We start from the raw sequence: 21,812 nt of genomic DNA on the forward strand, positions 1-21,812 counted from the left end.
ATTTATGTAAAACGTTAAAGATTTCCTGGCCTGGACTTGGTATTACATGGATCTCACAACTTTTTACCGTAGAACAACTGAGTTGCGAGACTTGGTTTTTTTGACAAGTATTGTTTTTGATGGGATAAGAATTAACAATAATACATAAGGCGAACTTAATGCACTAAAGCATTCTCGACCAGTTTACCTTCTTATATACAGTAGATAGAAAATTATACTCAATATAAACATTCCATTATTTTTGAAAAGATAGAAAACTGCATTCAAAGTTTTCCCAAAATTCGTTTTCCACACCGTTTGCGACTACATACGCGTGAAAATCGTTTCATAAAATTTTCCCGTTTTCAAATCATTTCTAAAACTGGCTCCCTTTGCATAAAACCGTCCTTAATACAATAAAATCAGGACAATATAGAGTATAGAGCTTCTGTTTTATTAAAAGAGTTGCGCCCTACCGTTCTAATAGCGAAAAGTTAATAAACCCTTGCTTCCCTAATTTAAACCTTCTGCCACTACAATAAGACCCCAAATCGTATGAAACATTCATTCATCTTCATAGAGCCGTAACTTTTTGACAAAAAGATACTTTATCTCATTGTGATTAGGTGGAAAATTGAATGTTTTAAAGTTGGCTTTGTAGTTACCTGCTTCGTAGAATTGATTGTGAACCGGATTGATCCAGTTTAGTTTAGATTAAACTGGTTCAAAGCGGATTAGGTGCACTAATATTAGATTATTAGTAATTTTGATTATACCTACTTAGGGCAGAATAATTTTATTATTGATAGGATTGCTACCATGAACTTTTATACGAACCTCCGAAATTTCGGCATTGTTGCAAGCGTTCGTAAGGTATAAGTAGGTACATGGTAGCGATTCCGTCAGTAATAAATTATTCTGTTAGTGACCATGAAAGTTTTAAATTAATATACTTAGGGCAGTCTGTAGCACACTAGGGTTTTCCAAGCTTAGTAGACTTTAAAATAAAATTATAGGGTAAAAGTACCAGTTTTGGACCATTTCAACGTTTTTGGCCACTATTATCTAATCGTTCGTTTCAGTTCATCCAAATGACGTTCACTGCTGGATAAAGGCCTTTCAAACCAAGGATTTCCATAACTACCGATTTTAACTAATTATTTTATTTTAGTTTACAATTTTGGGTAAACTTAAAGCTAAGTATGGCATATACTATAGGTAGGTAGTATTATGTCTGTAATAGACAATTTCGTAGGTACGTAAGTGTTTTCTTTAAGTTTGTAACTTTATAAAAACATTTAACCCTCCCTTTTACAATGGGGTAACGCTAAACGTCAACTTTCCCGCGCAAAATTGAGTTACTGTCAAATTACAAGTGCGCATTGACATATCAATGTTGACATGCGTTTATTATCTGTGGGGGAGATTTAATAGAACCCTGATTGCACTAATATATTGCATTTAAAGCAATTTGTTACGTTTTGATGTCGTAATTCGATTTGTAAGTTGTGGCGTGAGATTGGAGGGAGTTTAAGTCGAAAATTTATTTCAATTCTTTGATTTAACGGTTTGACAGTTATTTTGACTAATAACTTAATTGACAGACATCAATTATTATTTTCAGAACGCAATTATCCTGTAGACTGTAAAGTTTCATCAAAATCCGTTCAGTAATTTTTGCCTGAGAGTTACAAACAACCATCCAACCTTTCACATGAATACTGTTAATACATAGATAGGCAGTATAGGAATAGGAGCAAATAGTATAAAAGTTCCCAAATAAAGCCATTTTAATCTCAAAGGTGACTGACTGACTGACATAGTGATCTATCAACGCACAGCCCAAACTACTGAACGGATCGGGCTGAAATTTGGCATGCAGGTAGATGTTATGACGTAGACGTCCGCTAAGAAAAGGCTTTGATTAATTCTACCCCCAAGGGAATAAAATAGGGGATGAAAGTTTGTATGAAACTTTGTCAATTTTAAACCGATCGGAATACATCTTAACGCGAGCGAAGCCGCGTGCAAAAGCTAGGGGAATAATAATTTAAAAACCTACGCACACAAACGAAGACTTATCTCTAATCACAAGCTCTAAACATCAGAGTGAGCACAACTCGACTTGACAAGTCATTAAGCGACTCGACAAGCGACTCGTCGAGTGGCGCGTAATGAGAGCGTGGCCTATCTCGGACGAACCACTTGCGACGCGGCGACGCGGCGAAATGTTTTGTAACAAGCGAAAATTTTATAAAATGCTGTTTTTACGCTTTGTTTTTTTGTTAAACTGCGCGTTTGTGGCAAAGACTTTTTTTAATTGGTCGATTGATGTTTTTGAATAGTAACTACCTAATTACTATACATTTATGAGATTTTTCTTTTCGGTTTGGTTAGTGAGCACCTACGTTCTATTAAGGAACCCCCATGCAAAATTTGAGACTCCTAGCACTTGTAATTTCTGAGATTTCGTGATGAGTGAGTGAGTTAATATGGATCATAATGGTCTGAAATAAATTACTATTTATTATTATTATTGTCAGTGAAGTCAGAATACTTTCCCATTATGACACTAATGTGGCGCCTAACGTGGTGTGGTATCACTACTTCGTTCGTTCGTTCGTTTCAGCCGAAAGACGTCCACTGCTGGACAAAGGCCTCCTCCAAGGACTTCCACAAAGACCGGTCCTGCGCCGCTCGCATCCAGGCGCCTCCCGCGACCTTCACCAGATCGCTACGCTACGTCTTCCGGCTCGTGGTCGCCACTCAAGAACTTTCCTGCCCCAGCGGCCGTCAGCTCTACGAGCTATGTGCCCTGCCCACTGCCACTTGATTTTAGCGATTCTGCGGGCTATGTACTATTTAGGCTTAATAAGCCCTGAAGATTTTTTTAGATGTTGTGTTTTGGAATTATTAGTTTCAACAACCCTTCATCGCTACAAAACACTTATCGCATCATCAGTGGCAGTGCGAGGCGCCATTTTGTGCCAAATGTCACTTCCCTCGGCGCGAGTTAACCTTTATCGTAATTTTGCATCGTCCCCTTTAATATTGTACGATTAGCTAATAGCACAGTTAATATCCCTAAATTAGCCTTTATTATAAGCGAGCTTTTAAAATTTTAACTAATATTTAGCAAAGTTTAACTCTAGCCTAGAAAGTAAAAAAAAAATTTCTAGTTTTAAAACTACATATTTTCAGATTTTTCAAATAATTAATTGAAGTAATCCTTATAAATAGCGAATTTCAGACCGAATAAGAAGATAAATAAGCATTACAACAGTTTATTTCTAACTAATGTAAAACATAACTCGACTTTATTATTTCGGGCAAAACTCATTCATCACGAAATCTCAGAAACTACAAATGCAAGGAGTCTCAAATTTTGGAAATTTTGCATGGGGGTTCTTTTTAGAACGCAGGTGCTCATTGACGGGATTTTGCAAATTTCAAGCGAAGTCAGTGAGAAAAGTAGTTAATTCTTGTAAACTTATCAAAAAGGTACACAGTTAAAAGTGACTGACTTTCTTACGCTGCTTATTCCCAAAACTACTACTGATTTTTATCCCAAAGCAAAATGATACTAAAAAGTTATGTTGGCACATCTAAAAGACCTTTTTTTAAGCCAAATTATGAGAACAAACTAATTCAATGGCTCTATGATCCCCCACAGTTGTGTGTAAAGCGTTTAAAAACACGCGTGCTTTATCGCCGTCGCGCTACTTCATACTAATTGTGAAGATTGGCAAATACTGACAATCGTGGATGAAGAGCTGGTAAGTGTCAATAGGAGGAAATAATTAGTGTTTGGGAGGGTTTAGTTTATCAAATTGGAAATAAAATAGAATTTAGAAGAGGGGAACTACTTATGTTCAGACTAGGTATTTGTTTAATTGTGTAAAACAAATACGAGTTGGTTTTGAAAACACGAAATAAGCGATACCTAACTTATAAGTTTAGGCATAATTAATAAGCGATACCTACCTACCTAGTAGGTAAGTACCTATGGCCGTTTATACACTCATTCATTTATTGACACTCATACGTTTTACTCACATAAGTAACTTACGTAGTTAACTTTACGATGCAAAAGTAAAACTAAACACTTTGTACATAAGTTGCTTATCAAAATTTCTTACTTAATACGTCTTGTTGTAGGTATATCGGCTGCATACACAAGTATGTAGTAAGAAAGAAAACGTTAGGGTGCTTTTACGGAAGCTTACAAGTAAAGGCGGGGTAACTTTTAACTTTCTGGTAAGGTAACTACTAGTATTCATCTCTAGGTCGAAATGGGATTAGTTTTAGACCTAAAAATTGGCGAAAAAAAATACAGATAATTTAATAACAAATCGTAAATTCCCATCACAACTAAAACATTTTTGTTTGAATGATTACACGACCAATTGGAAGTCATTGTAGTAAAGTTACTGCCATTATGCAACCTGTGTCTGCCACGTGGCAACAATAACTGTTTTGTTGTAAACTCGGTTAGTTCTTTTAAAAGGGGTCTGCCCCTCGTTTTGGTGGGCTATTGTGTACTTACATAAATAAATCCTGCTATGGTGGTGGAATACGTAATTGTTTTGGTACAAGTGCGCATTGTGTTTTTCATCATCATCATCATCTCAGCCATAGGACGTCCACTGCTGAACATAGGCCTCCCCCAATGCTTTCCATGCTGCCCGGTTGGTCGCGCGCGACCTGCGTCCAGCGCCTTCCTGATTGCTTTACGATGTCGTCGGTCGTCACAAGCTGCGTTTTCCGGTACGCGGCCTCCACTCCAGAACCTTGCTGCCCCATCGGCCGTCAGTTCTGCGTACTATGTGCCCTGCGCCCCTGCCCATTGCCACTTCAGCTTGCTAATCCGTCGGGCTATGTCAGTGACTTTAGTTCGTTTACGCATCTCCTCATTTCTGATTCGATCTCGTAAAGATACACCGAGCATAGCCCTATCCATAGAACGCTGTGCAACTTTGAGCTTCTGTATAAGGCCTATAGAGAGAGGCCACGTTTCTGAACCATTATGTTTTTATGTAGGTATTTTTGTGGCACTTAGGTTTGGATTACACGCGTACGTTTCGTTAAACAAGACCTATTGTATCAGAAAGTAATGAACCAATAAATTTTTCAACCATGCGACGGTAAATATTTGCCTAAGATGTAAAGTTTGTCTAAGTCCCAGAACAGACAATGAAACGCAACTGCAACGAAACTGCAACTTTCTGATGATTCAGATGAATGAAACTGAAACTGAAAGTTTCAAACTGGTCTCTCAACGGACGCTATGGCAGAAACTTAGATGCAACTCAAAAGAACTAGCAGTTGCAGTTTCGTTGCAGTTGCGTTTCACCGTCTGTTTTGGACCTAAAGGGGTGTGTAAATAGAAGCTTGGTTCTACATGATAACTTTTAACAAAGCGAGCCGTTATGGAATCGTCTTGGCAAGATTTTACATGAAAATGCTTTTGGTGTTACCTAAATACTTATTATAAAAAGTTTATTTTTCTTTCTTTCTCAACATAACCCTCACCGACTCAGATATTTCTACTCAACATGTAACAACAATAAATATTCTGTTTTCCTTCTTCTATATCTCAGGAAAGTAGACTTCTTTTCTACCGTAGAAAACGTGATAATTAAATATTTATTTTAAAATTTCTGGATAATCATTATCTTCGTTTAACTTTCGTTTAACATGAAACCAATCGACCCTAAATTTTAAAGTCACCAACCTCAACCCATCGCGTCACATCAAAAAACAATCTTAAAAACCTCCTCAAAACCCCTCATTCTAAAGACAGACCATTGTTGTCCCAAGAGTTTAGTTCCGTCGCCGGCCGCGTGGCGCGCGCGTGTCGCGTACAGTTTCCCGCCATTGTATTCGTCTTGACTGAACTTAACAACGCGTATCGAGTTACTCTTCCTTGATTAGGGCGTTAAGTGTTTGAAGAAGTTTTGGCTTGGACGGTTCCTGTGGCACAATGTAATGTATACTTCTATACTATAATAATATTATAAATGCGAAAGTAACTCTGTCTGTCTGTCTCTCTTTCACGCCTAAACCACTGAACCGATTTTGATGAAATTTGGCATATAGATAGTTTGAGTCCCGGGAAAGGACATAGGATAGTTTTTATCCCGGTTATTGAAACAGGGACGCGCGCGATAAAGATTTTCTGTGACAGACAAAATTCCACGCGGGCGAAGCCGCGGGCGGAAAGCTGTAAATAATAACGCACCACATTAAAGAAAATCTTCATTAGACTTAGTCAAGTAATAAAACTTTAGTGTCTACTTCTAGCATCGAACTCCTCCTATGTTCTTCTGATGGGTAAGAAGAAGGAAAAAGAGGAAGAATCTCTTATATCAAGTTACTCGTTAATGGTCGCCGATAACGTAAACATGAGATAAGAAAAAAAGAAAGAAAAATATTTATTTGGTACTAAATGATACACATAAGGGGGCAAAAAATGATGTAAAAACAAGTAGGTAGATCACTCCAAGATGGAATTTATAGCTTTTTTTGTGAAAAAAAAATATAGAGGGATTAAAAAAGGTTATATTTAACGACCACCTTTTTAAAAACACGCCAAAATCTTTCAAAGTAGCACACAAGATAGTGAAATTCTTTAATAGAATAGGTACTTTTAAACATCAGGTACGTGCCTATTGCAGTCAAAATCTGCGTTGTTGCATAAAAAAATATGGCAGTGATTGTATAGTTTTTTATTACAGGAAAACAGAACCAAGTGGCCTATTGTGGCCCCACAGTTCAACCCACACTTCACCCCTCGGGTGTCGAGTTGCTAACAAGGGCTTAGTTGCATCGGGGAGCTTAGATTTAGTGGGCAACAATCAGTTTGTTGCTGTAATTAGAAACAGATAATCGCACACGATCTGTTATAAACACAAGCATAAAATATTAAGCCCTTTAGGCTGGTTTTAGAGTCACACTGACGCACGCTGACCGTCAGCACTGACAGCCGAAATGTATGAAGCGTCGGCGCGGCGCCGAGCAATCAGCGTCACTCAGGAACGTTCCCTTCAATTACATACTATTAGATATTGATCTGTCAGCGCCGACGATCAGCGAGCGGGCAGCGCGATTCTAAAACCCGCCTTAGTTTTTCTGTAAGCTAAGGATGTACATTTATCAACCCGGAAAGGGATCGTAACCGTATCAACTCGAGGCGGTCAGTATTCTTTGTATGAAACTCCATACTGCAACGCACCTATCCGCACCGTAACGTAAACGCCTCGCCTCGCGGTTGACAGTTCGCGAAAGGTGATGACAGATCGCGAAAGGCGATACGGTGTTGATCCCTTTCTGAGTTGCTAAGTATGCTGTCACCTTTATTGTGGTTTTGATATAAAAAGAAGCTGACAAAGGTGACTGATGCCCGTTTTCTCCATCAATCTCTAATTTTTAAGTAACCCCTATGAAAACAAAATGTCTGTTATGTGTTACCATGATTTTTCTTCGTCGCTACTGTCACTACACTCTTGTCAGAGTGGTCGTGGTCGTGTTACCATAGGGGTCACTTAAAAATTAGGGATTGTTGGTGAAAACGAGCATGAGTTTCTTCCGCCACTTCTTCTTAGCACCAGCCCATAATAATATTAAGTTGTCCCGAAGTGGTGGTAGGGCAAGCTGTATTTGGGACGTGTACAAGTCAAGTAGATCGAGTGAACTGCGCACCTGGCTACTGTGACATCACATCGCGAGTGCGAGGTAACTAATGTAACCTATATGTACATTTAGTATGCAAATAAACAATTTGAATTTGAAAATGAGGGAGTCGCAGGGAGATGCGCATTTAGTTCGATCGGGTGGTACTTTTAAGTTGTATATTGGACGACAGAATTTCGTACATATTAAAGAACGCATGTATGTCCACACCGACCTATGTACCTACTTAGTTACTTTAAAATACCTTGTTATCCACTCCTCTCCCTGTGTCTCCCCGGAGTTGGAAATAACACGACACTGCCAATCTGTGGGTAGTTGAGGACTCCACTACTCGATTGACATACTTTTTGCTAAGATTAGATGTTTTATTAATTCAAAGCTATTTACAAATCAAAATCTTAAACTACCCCCGTTATTTGTACGCCTACTGCCCTCTGATCGGTAGACATCAAAAACCAAAACAAAAATTCCTTTCTTCTATCCAACAGATGGCAGTATAAACATATAACATTTAGTACTTCTACTCTCCGATAGATGGCACTAAATTGCATTATTCATGGTAATACTACTGTCATTCTTATTTACAATAATAGCAGATTCTTAGCAAAAATAGTGAGAGGGGATTTTAAAACAAAATGAAACAAATAAATAAGAGAAATTATATATATTTCAATATATTTCTTCACAACATGTTAACTCGCACAGCGCCTACTCCATACAACTTACATGGTTCATCATACATATGTCACTCGAACACAATACACGAAATGCTACCAAATAAATAAATATTGCTATTTTATATACACTAAGCGTTGTAAGCTAGATCTAATGTAGGTTTTTGAAGATATTTTTGAAAAATAACGTACTCAAATATTCCGTTTTCTTACTTATTGAAGGTGGATCAAAATATAAACAAATTCACTATTTCTCTTGTATTATGTACTTAATAAAAACAAAATCACATCAAGCTAAATCCTCTGGGGTCTTATCATTTTGTAATAAGAGCGATTTTCCAAGGACTGCGTAAAAAAGCGACATTAAATGTATGACGGATTGTACAGCGCCTCTAGCGGAAACTTTCAAGAACTAAATCTTCATATATTTTTTTAGTTTCGCTCGCTAGTGACGACGTTTGGTGTAAACTCACACTAAGCCCTCAGAAATGTATACTTTTATGTGCTGTTCAACTGTAAAGTTAACACAACTTTAGATGATAATTTTTTTCTTGAAACAGCTCTTCTTACAAATAAATAAGATGCCACAGTATTCATCTTGATATACCTACCATCTTCTGCACATAGATTTTTGTAAGAAAAAAATACAACCGAATTAAGAACTTCCTTTTGTTGAAGTCAACTGAACAAACTAGAATTTCAACAACTAACATCAAACAAAAACCCACATTACATTACAAAAAAAAACTAAATAATGACTCGATACAGCAAGAATTAATTATTCCATGATTACATCATTGTAATATACTTCTACCTGCGATACATAATTATATAAATTACAACTCTTATTAACTCACAATAAAAATTTGAAACGACTAGTTACTAGGTAGGCTTAAACCGAGTCAGTTTGGTGAACGCCAGACCTACGTCATTTTATAAAAGCTGAAAGTTTGTCAGCGTATGCTCCCAATATAGGATAGAATGTTGGTGGATCATGAAGTTTGGGTCATATGCTCTATATGCTCTGTCACGTATCATATCAATGTCACCCCTCCCGTGCCGCTCCCATGCCTCAGGCACTGACTCAATTTAGCGCCATATCTATAAAAAAAAACCTATGATTTTGTGAAGTAATAAGAGTTGTATCACACACGCCAAAATAAAGATACAGCATAGCCTCAATTATAATATGACACGCGTTTTAGTGATGTCCTTTAAATATCGATAAACCGGTTTGAAACCGTTGTTTTGTCGACTGTAACTTCTTTAGTCAAAAAAGGCTAGAAAAAAACCAGTTTTCTTGATATTAAAGACAAAAAAAATTGGCAAGCTGTATAATATTAATGATTAAAAATATGCATTATGTCAACTGGGACTCAAATATTTAGTATGAATTGACTAAAGAGCCTAATATACAAACAGCTTTATAGATTTTACTCGATAATACGTCGCAGTAAAATAAAATATGGTATATTTTCAAAACATAATATTCTTTGATTTTTATACATTGATTTATATGAATTTTTAAATAAATTTTCTGACAATTGATTGACAGTATGATCTGAAAAAAATAATAATACTTTTGTGATATAATAAAAAAACGAAATTGCACATATTTATCGAAATTTTTAGGACACGTTTACAAATTAACGAAAAATCCATACATACATTCTCATTTCCATCAATCCAATTTATTACCTAATAATTCCGAAAATCTACCACGCCTACTCACGAGAGAATTTTTAAAATTCTAGTACATTTAATTAGTTAAATTTTATCGCTGCCTCGTTCGTTTTTTGTTAATTTAATATCATCGTTAAGTCTTTATACTAAATGCTAATTTGAACTGACTGCAACGGGTATGTGAGTGAATTTTGAGATTCACGGTATTAACACAATTAACAGTGTTAAATGTTATTAACAATGAAAAGCGACACCAAAAGCGCGCCATTTATTTGTTCACTATATTTTGAAAACGAAAATAAGTTGGTCACATTTCAGTCTTTCAGAAAGTTTGTGGTCAGCAGATTTTTAGCCAAAAAAATCAAAGATTAACCCCCTTTTTTCCATAGAATAAATATCATATTTAACTATTTGTAAAGGAATTAGGCATAAATAAGTCACCTTTTATGTATTGATGACTGTTGTATTAAAAAATCTGCTATCTATTAGATATCTGAATCTGAAAGACTGATTGACAGAACGTTTTTCGTCAAATGAAACGTATTTAGCACGTACCAAATTGTAAGTCACAGTCAGACACATTATACGTATATCGTCAATAATTATATCCATACATCGTACTTTTAATTAATTACGTTGCTAATGTCATTTTTACAAAATAAAAATACAGAAGCATTTAGGCGCATTATTCTTAAATAGATATTTTAAGCATTTCTCGAGAATTTGAAGGTTGAAAACTCAGAGTCGCAGGTTCGACTCCCTCCAGAATTTCTAGATGTTTTCCATGTATGATGTTTACAATAATATTTAAGTTCATATGTTGTAACTCCATAGTACAAGTTTTGCTTAGTTTGGGACTAGATGACGCTGTGTAAAATGTCCAATAACTTTTTGTATAACAAGACAAGATAGATAGATAGAACACATTCTATTGTACATCACATAAGAAAAGAAAGAGAAAGAAATATACAAAAGATACGACACAGTTTAGGCGGTTTTATCGCTATAAAACAATCTCTTGCAGGCAACCTAGAGAACTGTCGTTAACAATGTTTTAGTTTATAAAAAAAAACTGCTTAAAATATCTATTTTACGCACCTTAAGATCAAAAAACACATAAAAATACAACCGAATACTTATCTTTCTCGCTTTTTTAGAAAGAGATATCTCTAGTCAAGTATCTACACGCAAACATACTAAATGATACAAAGCACGATACATATAAAGCCCGGTCTGTGAGCACGTAGAATTTTGTCCAATGACCCCAAGCTAATTATGTTGCTGTCGCGACTGTGCGACGGGCGCCCGCAGTGAGTGTGCGGGCGCGACAGCAACATAATTACGCGCGAGCGATAAGGATGGGTAGCTTGGGGTCATTGGACAAAATTCTACGTGCTCGCAGACCAGACTATATCAATAAATTGGTGTTGTTCGTTTGTTACACTACACTTATGTACAGTTTAACGCGATGAAATCGCCAAGTCTTTGTCAAACGGAAAGAGTTACTTCAGTCTACTATTTACTAAGTTATATTTGACACATGGATTAAAAATAACATTAATGTTATCGACAGGTGGCAGCACTATCAAAAAATTTTAGTCATCGGTTTTCTTGTCGATACTACCGACATACATCACTCGAGCTGTCATAACACATTCGATGTTATAGGTGGCAGCACTATCGATAAATTTTAGTCACCGGCTTTCTTGTCGATACTGTCGACATACATCACTAGAGCTGTCATAACACATTCGACGTTATAGGTGGCAGTATTATCGATACATTTTAGTTACCGGTTCTGTTGTCGATACTGCCAACATACATCACTAGAGCTGTCCTATTTTTGATGAAAAAAGTTCCAACGTAAATTCCCATTTTTGTCATTAATTCCTTCGATAAACTATTGAATGTAGTTTTTATTACAGTATCATTTGTAGTCACCAGTATATAATAAACTACAGCAATATAAGACTATTTATATAAATACGAGTATGCAGGCTTTGTTGTATACAAAATAATACAAATATAGATCGATTGCACAAAACATTTTGAAACTTGTAAAATCATATAAAAAAGACTAATCATAGCAAACACGTACACGAAACATGAAACGGTGCTGATATTTTGTTCCATTCACCCTAAAGTGGATATACATTAGAGCATTTCCTTGTAACAGAAAATTTTTAACGAACCAAACATTTAGTGCGACACTCGATTTTGTACAAAACTGTGATATAAAAAATCCAATCCTTTTTTAAACTAACGAATATCCACGTATTAGAACGCTTGTAGACGTCCGTTTTTTTCACCGGATAACGGACCGTGTTTTTTGCCGGATTTAGCAGTGGCGTATGGTTTATAATGAACGTGTGCACATGCATCGGACATGGGTCCGGCGAGAAAATTGACAGCAAACAAAGGATATCCGTTTTTTGACGGTCCGTCGTCCGACGTTTACAAGCGCTCTTACGCTTTACTTTAAATTTAAAACAAACCACATTTTTATGATTTGTTAAACGAGAGAAACAAAACTAATTAGTTCAATATAGCCAACGCTCTTTTTTATGACTTCTACTAGTACCATTCTTAAAAACATTACAATAAAGCTCGTGAAAATGCTGTAAACTATATCCACCTTTAAAAAGAGTAAGCGAGAGAAAAAATATCAAACGCACCACAAAATCATCCCAAAAACAATTCCTATTTTCTACAAACGACAAAAAACCTTAATTTAGACTTTGTTCGGCTTGAGATCAGATTATAATATGTAAAATTGTACTATTTTTAATCCAAAAATGCAGAACGAAATGTATTATTTTTAATAACCTAATTAATACTGTGTTTTTTATTTATTTATTTGCACCAATATACATCCTATTTGACACAAAACATTATTTATTTCTATTTTATTTTTATTTTGCTGAGGCAACATTATTTTTTAAAATTAAATGTCAAATTCTTTGATTTAAATAAAGTAGCTACGTAGCAAAAAAGGCAAAAATCTATCTTATTATAATTTAGTTTACGCTTTATTAAAAATAAGTTTATATTTTGTTTATTTTCCACACTTTTAATGTTGCACCTTAACAAGTATACTTATCTCACTCACTCATAGCATAATCAATGTCTCTCTCTCATTCGCACATACGTATTAATAGTTTTCCTTTTTATTTCCTAGTTTGTTGTGGCTTTATATTCTTCTTCTCACATATGTTCAACGGGAAATTATTTCCTATTTTTTGGAGAATCCTTTATATATGGGAAATATCATACATTTTGACAGTTTTTATTTAAAAAAGACGACAAATCGTCAATTTTATTCTTTTATTTCTTCCTTTATCTCACACATTACGATCCATTTCTATTCAATTCTCATTCCTGATGACTTTTACAAGCTTTTACTTGAAAACGACGCTCAAAACTTGACTCAAACCCAAGTTAAGTTTCAACTTTGAAGCTTGTGATTGCTTGAAATTCCTTAATTGCGCTCTACAGGTGGCACCACTGGAGAGTAACGACCGTATTCGCAAACATTACTATGAGGTCACACAATGCGCGTGGACGCACAGGCTGACACACGAACCAATCACAGAGCTCTATACAACGCTGTGCGTTCGATTCCTGCTTCACTTAAGCAAGCATCGTTTGGGAATACGGGCGTAAGGTCCTGTTACTGTAGCCTTTTTCACGTAATAAACACTTCAAAGACAACAAAACACTAAGTTGCGATCTTATCGAGTGATCGTTCTATCAAATGACCCTTGTGAATACGGATTTAGAATTGCTTTTCAATGGGACGACGTAACAAAACGTCAATGACAAATCGCTGAGTTGTGATCCTATCGAGTGATTGTTCTATCAAAATGACCCTTGTGAATACGGATTCAGAACTTTTTTCAATGGGGCGACTTTTGAACGTCAGCGAGATCTTGACTGTCAAAATACGTGAATTAGGCCACAGTTGGCGCCACTGTCTTAATCACAAGCAAATGACAAGACCTTAATTTAGAACGCCTCCTATGTTCTTCTGATTAATTTCGTTGCGGGTCCAATGACAGTTTAACTTTCCCCCGGGACAAACTTGACCTTCACTGGTTGGGTTGTTGGCGGTCAAGCTGTAGATCCTGGCTACACAGGAGTTGCAGCGGTGAGAACGAGAGGTGGGAATAGTCCCGTAAGACCTTACTCACCACTGGAGCAAACTGGTAAGCACAGTTGAGGAAACCTGCATTGAGCGACGTTTTGATAGTGTCTTCTAAGATTCTTGTCTCTTTCGCACACACATACCGTCTACATTACACAATATGGTAAATCTTACTTACCTACTAGAACACTCAATCGTATTGCTATCCCCTTCGCACCTAAACATTGCCATATTTAAATATTGTTTTCCTATTTTTACGCTAGCAATAAATGTTGTACAATGACGTCATAACGTTATATTTCTTTAGACTACTATGAAGGGATTTTATGTTTTTTTTAGTTTATAGTGATTGTTATTGAACATAAATGTATTATGATTTTATATTTGAAGTCACCAATGAAATTAAATAAATAAATAGACAGTAAACTTTTAAATTTCACATTTGAACTGATTCTTAGTTTAATATTCGATTAAATTAATCAGAATCGATTTGATCTTATAGCCATATCTTTCACACTTAAGCTACAGTATCAGCTGCTTTCGTCACCCCAATAACTTTAGTTACAGCTGTCTCGCTCGCACCCGCGGTCAGCTCATAGCGGCGTCTCTTTCCGCCACTGGAAAGCGTTGGTCTTCACGGCTGGGTTCGCCGAGCTCGCGCTCGCGGCTAAAGCGACGCCCGTTCGGCGAATGTTCGCGGCTGCGCTGTCTGTTGGTGAAATATTTGAAAAACATTAAATATAGTGACTGAGTTTCTTATACTGCTTCTTCTCAGCACTGACCCATTTTAGTTTAGGTTTGGTTATATTAGGTTAGGTGAAATCCATAAAAATCTTAAATCTAACCTAACTACGAGTTTTACTTTATTTTATTAACTCAGCGGTTGAACTAATCAACAAAATGAAAACGGGATAAAAATATCATAAATTCATAAGATTTTTATGGTTTTGAAAATTTGCGCTTTTGACATTATGCGCCTTAACGACCCATTTTTTGTCCAGATGCATTATTAGGGTTAATACTGGGACGTGTAAAAGTGTTTTTTAAAAGCCTACTTGCATAAATAAATGAGTTTTGAGTTTTTTTTTATGACTAATACTGGAGCGGGTAAAAGTGCTTTTTAAAAGCCTATAGGCAGAACATCCACCTACAATGTGAACCGACGACCTCACAAAGGTAGTAGGAAGGCGCTGGACACAGGCTGCTACCAACCGCGCGATATGGAAATCATTGGGGGAGGCCTATGTTCAGCAGTGGACGTCCTGTGGCTGAAATGATGATGATGATTGGCAAAAAATTACTTTTTTGACTTACCTAATCCATTTCGCACGTTGGCGACGAGTCTCATGGCTGGGTTAGTTACGATGCCGTTCCTCTTGCTTTTGCTGTAAAAAAAGAGTAAAATTTATAAATAAGAAACCTTTCAAATATGTATTCCAACTTTTATTGGAGCTGGTATAGAACTTATATACAACTTATTTACAGCATTAAGTGTTATATTAAACTTAATTTATACCCAGAACCATTAAAAATTAAACAGGCAGTGGCAATAAAGAAGCAAAGAAGATATTATTTTTGCATTATAATTGTGCACCTTATTCCCTTGTCTTAAGGTCCTCCGAATTGGGAACATTTCTTTTATTGAAGCCGTTAAAATAGCGTTTTGTGCGCGTGAGACTTGTGACACAGTACGTATAGATCGTTTCATCCACTCGGCCGCGCTCCAGCAATGTGTGGTCTCGGTCGCGCGGGGTGCGGGGAGTTTGCTCCGAGCAATCAACCGCCTCTGTGCTCTAGTGGTAAGACCACCTGCTTCAGACGCAGAGGTCTCGGGTTCGATTCCCAGAGAGGACAGATTTTTCTGTTCGGTTTGGTTGGTGGTAGGACTTGTTCCAAGTCCGCCTGGCTAGCTACCACCATCTTACCTAAGTATGTCGCCATAACAACAATGTTAACAGCATTGTTATGTTCCGGCAGTTAGAGGTAGATAGCCAGTTCTTCCGTGGTTGAGCATTCCGGGTGAAGCTCATTTCCACCTTCAGCCTGATCATCACTTACCATCAGGTGAGATACAGGCCAAGAGCTTCCCCGTTGTGAATAAATAAAAAAAATAAAAAATCCGAGTGGCATTATTGTAGTGTGCGTGTGCACTCATGGATAATTATCCAATGAGGGTTTCGCGATTGAAAAATCCGCCAGATGGCAATACGTAGACGGGAGGTCCAAATGCTGCATGATTGGTGGATTTTGACATATTTGTCAATGTCATGTCAAAAATAACCAATCATGCAGCATTTGGACTTCGCGTCTACGTATTGCCATCTGGCGGATTTTTCAATCGCGAAAACACTCATTGCAACGCTATTATCACACACACACTACAATAATGACCCTTGGATTGTTCAGATCAATCTCCCGCACGCAACCCGCGCTTCCCTCGACCAAAAAGTGGTGGGGCGCGTCTTCGCGGATGAAACGATCTATATAGGTACTGAGCACAAAGCATTATGTCCTAATGCCGTAACGCAAACCATTAATAGAGTTAAGAACAATCACCAAGCGCGAGTTAGTTGGTTAAATTCATTTTTAAACATATTAACTGCTAAATCACCGATTCTAAAGGACGTAGCACACTTATCAACCCGGAAAGGGATCGTAACCGTATCAACTCGAGGCGGTCAGTGTTCTTTGTATGAAACTCCATACTGCAACGCACACTTATCCGCACCGTAACGTAAACGCCTCGCCTCGTGGTTGACAGCTCGCGAAAGGCTATACGGTGTTGATCCCTTACCGAGTTGATAAGTCTGCTATGACCTTTATTAAGTAATTCAGATCTTCTTTTTTTTTAAACGAGAACAAAACAAGAAAAATATAAAATATCTTATAACTTATTAGGTGAACCACTTTCTTTTCTTCAGTGGTTAAAAATATTATGTAAAATTAATAGCAGTTAATATATTTAAAGTTTACACTGTAACTATGTTAAAATGAAATGATTAGAAAAAAAACCAATGTTATCACTTTACAACAAATAAATACCCAGTTATTTTAAATAAAAAAGATAATGCTATAAAGTAACATAAAAATAGGACACAACTTTTTTTTGTTTTTAATTTTCTACGCACATTTACAAATTCAAGCATGGTTAGCTAAAGAATAACCTAATACAAAATAACTAAACTAAATGCATTTTGAAATTTATATCTCAAGCATAAGGTACAAAAGTAATTGAAAAAATATATAAATAAATATCCTTGGACATTTTACAATGCGCCATCTAGTCTCAAACTTGCCCTATGTCCTTATTTTATATTTTAGCTAACCCGGCGAACTTCGTACCGCTTATGTTCTTCAGAAATAATGTAGGAGGCTTGATGATGATGATGATGATCGTGAAATGATCAGTTACAGCATAAACCGTTAGCCATAGCCAAACCTAGCCTGCCTAGAAACCAGTGAACACTCGGCTGTACTGTGATAAGTATAAATACATAAACAGTAAAGTAACAGTTTGGATGCAAACACCCGTATTCACAAACATTACTATGAGGTCTCAGTGCGCGTGGACGCACAGGGTGATACGAACCAATCACAGAGCTCTATTCAACGCTGTGCGTTCGATTCTTCTTCTTGTCGTGTCGACAACAAACCTACACAGCGTCGGCCCAAAACTCCGCCACAAGAGTGGCGTTGTCAGTAGCCTTCATTAAATCTTCCTGCGTGCAGTTGTTTGGGCACGCAGGGCACGACATCATGTGCTTCGATTTGTTGCTTCACTTAAGCAAGCATTGCTTGTGAATGCGAGCGATAAGCAGCTCTTATTCCGCTTGGAATACAGGTGGTTTTCGTGGTCAACATGTTACTTTTGATGTGGCATATTATATTTCATTTTTTTTAGAGCTTGGTAAGGTGTGATTTTACTTTTAATAATTTCAAATAACCAATATCAAATTAAAATGGAACGTTGTATGTAATTTTGAATTTAATTTGATTGATTTCAATGAGGGTTTTCGCGTATGAAAGATCCGCTAGATGGCGGGACGTGGATGTGGGGTCTGACTGCTGCGTGATTTGTGGATTTTGACATATCTGTCAATGTCATGTCAAAAATAACCAATCATGCAGAATCTGGACCTCGCGTCTACGTATTGTCATCTGGCGGATTTTTCATACGCGAAAACCCTCATTTCATCAATTAAAGAAGCAGTCATATAAAAAGTGATAAAATACATAAATAAATACTCATTTTATATGTATTCAAAGTCACTGGATAATCGTTACTTCTTTAATAAAATATTTATATTCAATAAAAAAAAGCGATGATGGTAAAAATAATCATAAAATATGTGCGAATTCAAACCCTCTTGTAACCCTTCAAGAACCATTTTAAAACCTCTACGTGACCATACATCACAGTACACCGTGTGCTCTCTCTCTCTCTCACTCACGTGCGCTTGAATATCTTCCGTCTCGCTCTGCCCAGACTGCCCACTATACTGGAGTATGCGAGCCGACCCATTGTCCTATGGTTACCATACCACATTATACTACACTCAACATCAAATAAATCGCACCTTCCGCGATTCAAACTTTAAAGATTTTCTTCTGACACAATCATGGTGCCCCAACAATATTGGTGTTATTTGAAAGCCTAATAAATAAAATTAAAGAAAAACTCATTAATTTTTTTATAAACAATTAACAGATACTATAAATGTGACTTGAAAAAAGGTTTCACTTGGGGCTCACCTCTGGGATCAATTAAACCATTTTTTGTGGTTATTAAACCAAATAATGATCTTACGTGTCCTTTTTAACAGATTGATAGCGATTAATCCTAATTTAACAGTTTTATAGCCGTAAAAGTTGGCTCAAGCGTAACTACCTATTTTTTGAAGAAGTGACTCTGGATCCTTCTAAAAACACGTTTATGGGGTAAAAACCTTTCGTTTAATGAAATGAAGTTTAGAACTAGGCTTTCAAATGGAACCAATATTGGTGGGAAGTGGGGATGCATACGTTTGAGAAGAGCTTGTTGCGGGAGGTGCGATTTATTTGATGCAGAGTGTATTTTAGACTTTAGAGACATATTGGTTGGCTTCCTGCATAGTAGTTCGGTATAAGTCGCGCTGCGAGAGTTGATACGAAAACGGTTTTCATAAATCAAATCATTTATTCAGTACTAGCGGCCGCCCGCGACTTCGTACGCGTGGATCCCGTTTTACCCCCTTAGGGGTGGAGTTTCGTAAAATCCTTTCTTAGCGGATGCCTACGTCATAACATCTACCTGCATGCCAAATTTTAGCCCGATCCGTCCAGAGGTTTGGGCTGTGCGTTGATAGATCACTATGTCAGTCAGTCAGTCAGTCAGTCAGTTAGCTTTGAGTTTTATGTATTTAGACTAAGGCCAGGGCGCTTATACACGTCCCAAATCAAATCAGGTGAGATACAGGCCAAGAGCTTCCTCGTTGTGGATAAAAATAAAATTTTAAAAAATATAGCTTGCCCTACCACCACTTCGGGACAACATATGGGCTGGTGCTGAGAAGAAGTGGCGGAAGAAACTCGGTCACCTTTGTCAGTGTTGTAATATTTGATTGACACTTCAAGTTCAAATATCGAGTACACTACCTATCTCGCTCTCGCTAAATATGTGCAAGCGAGACAGGAAACACTTGTCAAAGACGTCACCGCGGCGAGCGTATACAGATACAAATCTTTGCTTGTGTTGATCGCCCCAACTCTCGCTGCGCAACCTATAGTCCGGTTTGAGAACCACTAGGCCATTATACAGGGTGTAAAAACATGCATCACGCATTCAATGACACTGAAATCCTCTAGGAGAAAGATTTCGTGATAGGTTTTTTTACACCCTTTATTTGCAGTATAAAAAGTATAATATAACTGTTGAATAGTCAGTTTTAGCTACACTATATTAGCACGACAGCTATAATAGTACATAATACACAAGATAGTACACAGTACACAAGCAGACTACATAGATTAGCCAGCAGATTATAGTGTAAAATATTCAAAAAGTCGTTGTGGGAATCTTAGGTCAGGTTTGATGCATATAGTCTTCTCAAAATAAGCACTTGACTCAAAATGTACATTTCGCAGAAGGTGAATTTCACAAAATGCGCACTATTCTATACTCATGACAAACAAAGAAAAACTCTTGAGATAAGCTGAATATGAGTATAGAAAATGTATTTTGTAAAGTGCACATTTAGCGAAGTTCACAGAATGCACCTACTGCGAAATGTTCGTTTGGACTCGAGTGCTCGTTCTACGAAGTGCACATACAGCGTCAAATCTCAGACGGATATCTTTGGATTGGAAAGAAAGGTATTTTAGGCAGAATATTATAATTATCTGGCGCTTAACTGAGTCAATGCCTGACGGGATGGTTTTTTTGTGTCGTCAAGTGTCATCGAGATGTCAGATTTGTATAGTTCCAAAATACTGAACTGTGCTATGCATGACATTGACAGTGGGGCGCCACCGTCAATACCGGATCGCTAGTTCTGATTTTTGCCATGTTGGAAACCATATAGTTGAACGATGGTAGCGCCCCCCTGTCATTGAGTTTGGCGGGACAGTTCAGCGTGGGTCATCTATATGCTCTGTCACGTCATAATATGTCAATGTCATTCCTCCCGTGCCGCTCCCATACCTCAGACACTAACTTAAGCGCTAGGATTATTATTAGGACCTATATGCCCGTTTTCACCATCAATCCCTAATTTTTAAGTGACCCCTATGGTAACAAATAACAGGAATTTTTCAGGGGTCACTTAAAAATTAGGGATTGATGGTGAAAACGGGCAATAGTCACTTCTGTGTATCCTCACCTGTCATTCCTGTCATGTTGTGGCTTGCTGTCACGCCCGAGTATGATGCGCATGTGCGTGTCACGATTAAAGTGTGTGTCAGTCAACACTGGCTGTAGTGACGTCAGGCTGGCCGGCTGAGATCCTGTATCACAATAACAAATTATGAAATTCAAATAAAGTCGACCGGCAAGCGAACTGTCGTGGGTTCGAGTCCCATCTTAGGCTGATCGATTTTTTCAAGTTATTTTAAAAATATTTATGAAATTCAAATTCTATAGTATCACAGTATCAGATTGTAGTCATATTGCAGCACTGGTCTACATTATTGTCCTGAAGTAGAGTTTTAAGTGGGACGTGTAAAAGTGGACGTGATAAGACATTTATAAACTTAAAAAACTAATTTTCATCTATAAAACAAAACGTCAGTCATGAAAAGGGCTTTCCTCAGTCGCTTGTGGACTTCATTGGACTGAAATGAATGAATACAGCAAAAATTGCCAAATAAGTGCAACTACCTATTCTGAAATGATTCAACGATATTTATAATAATAAAAATACTTTATTATAAACCACACAAAACAAAAAAAAAATGATACACAAACGAGACAGTACAATTTAGGCAGTCTTATAGCTAGTGTTAGAGGTCTGTAGATCTATTCTCATAAATAAAACACAATATTCAACTTTCACATTATATTGCCTTATTTTTGATATAATTAAGTCATAAGTCATAAGTTTATTCCATTTAAAAACAATATACATTGTGTTGGAAATAGGTACAATAATAATATAAACATAATA

At 37.0% G+C, this 21,812-nt stretch overlaps 1 protein-coding gene across 1 annotated transcript; it reads right to left on the bottom strand.

The window, feature by feature from the left end:
• Positions 1 to 13,416: 13,416 nt before the first annotated feature.
• Positions 13,417 to 21,148, bottom strand: LOC135085754 (uncharacterized). The gene is made up of 4 exons (XM_063980554.1): positions 21,030 to 21,148; positions 18,624 to 18,698; positions 15,487 to 15,557; positions 13,417 to 14,881 (listed from the first exon to the last, which is right to left on the bottom strand). Exons 1-4 carry the CDS (start codon positions 21,080 to 21,082, stop codon positions 14,766 to 14,768), a joined length of 315 nt encoding a protein of 104 aa, XP_063836624.1. The 5' UTR covers positions 21,083 to 21,148; the 3' UTR covers positions 13,417 to 14,765.
• Positions 21,149 to 21,812: the final 664 nt, after the last annotated feature.

This window comes from Ostrinia nubilalis, chromosome 29 (assembly GCF_963855985.1).
Source record: "Ostrinia nubilalis chromosome 29, ilOstNubi1.1, whole genome shotgun sequence".
In the NCBI taxonomy this organism is placed as follows: Eukaryota; Metazoa; Arthropoda; class Insecta; order Lepidoptera; family Crambidae; genus Ostrinia; species Ostrinia nubilalis.

Excerpts from the sequence above, each read along its gene's own strand:
- LOC135085754 (XM_063980554.1), bottom strand. The coding sequence starts at position 21,082 with ATGCGCATCATACTCGGGCGTGACAGCAAGCCACAACATGACAGGAAT. Across the intron at positions 15,558-18,623 it reads CGGAAGATATTCAAGCGCAC|CAAAAGCAAGAGGAACGGCA; the intron begins GTGAGTGAGAGA and ends CTTTTTTTACAG. Across the intron at positions 14,882-15,486 it reads CAACGTGCGAAATGGATTAG|ACAGCGCAGCCGCGAACATT; the intron begins GTAAGTCAAAAA and ends TTTCACCAACAG.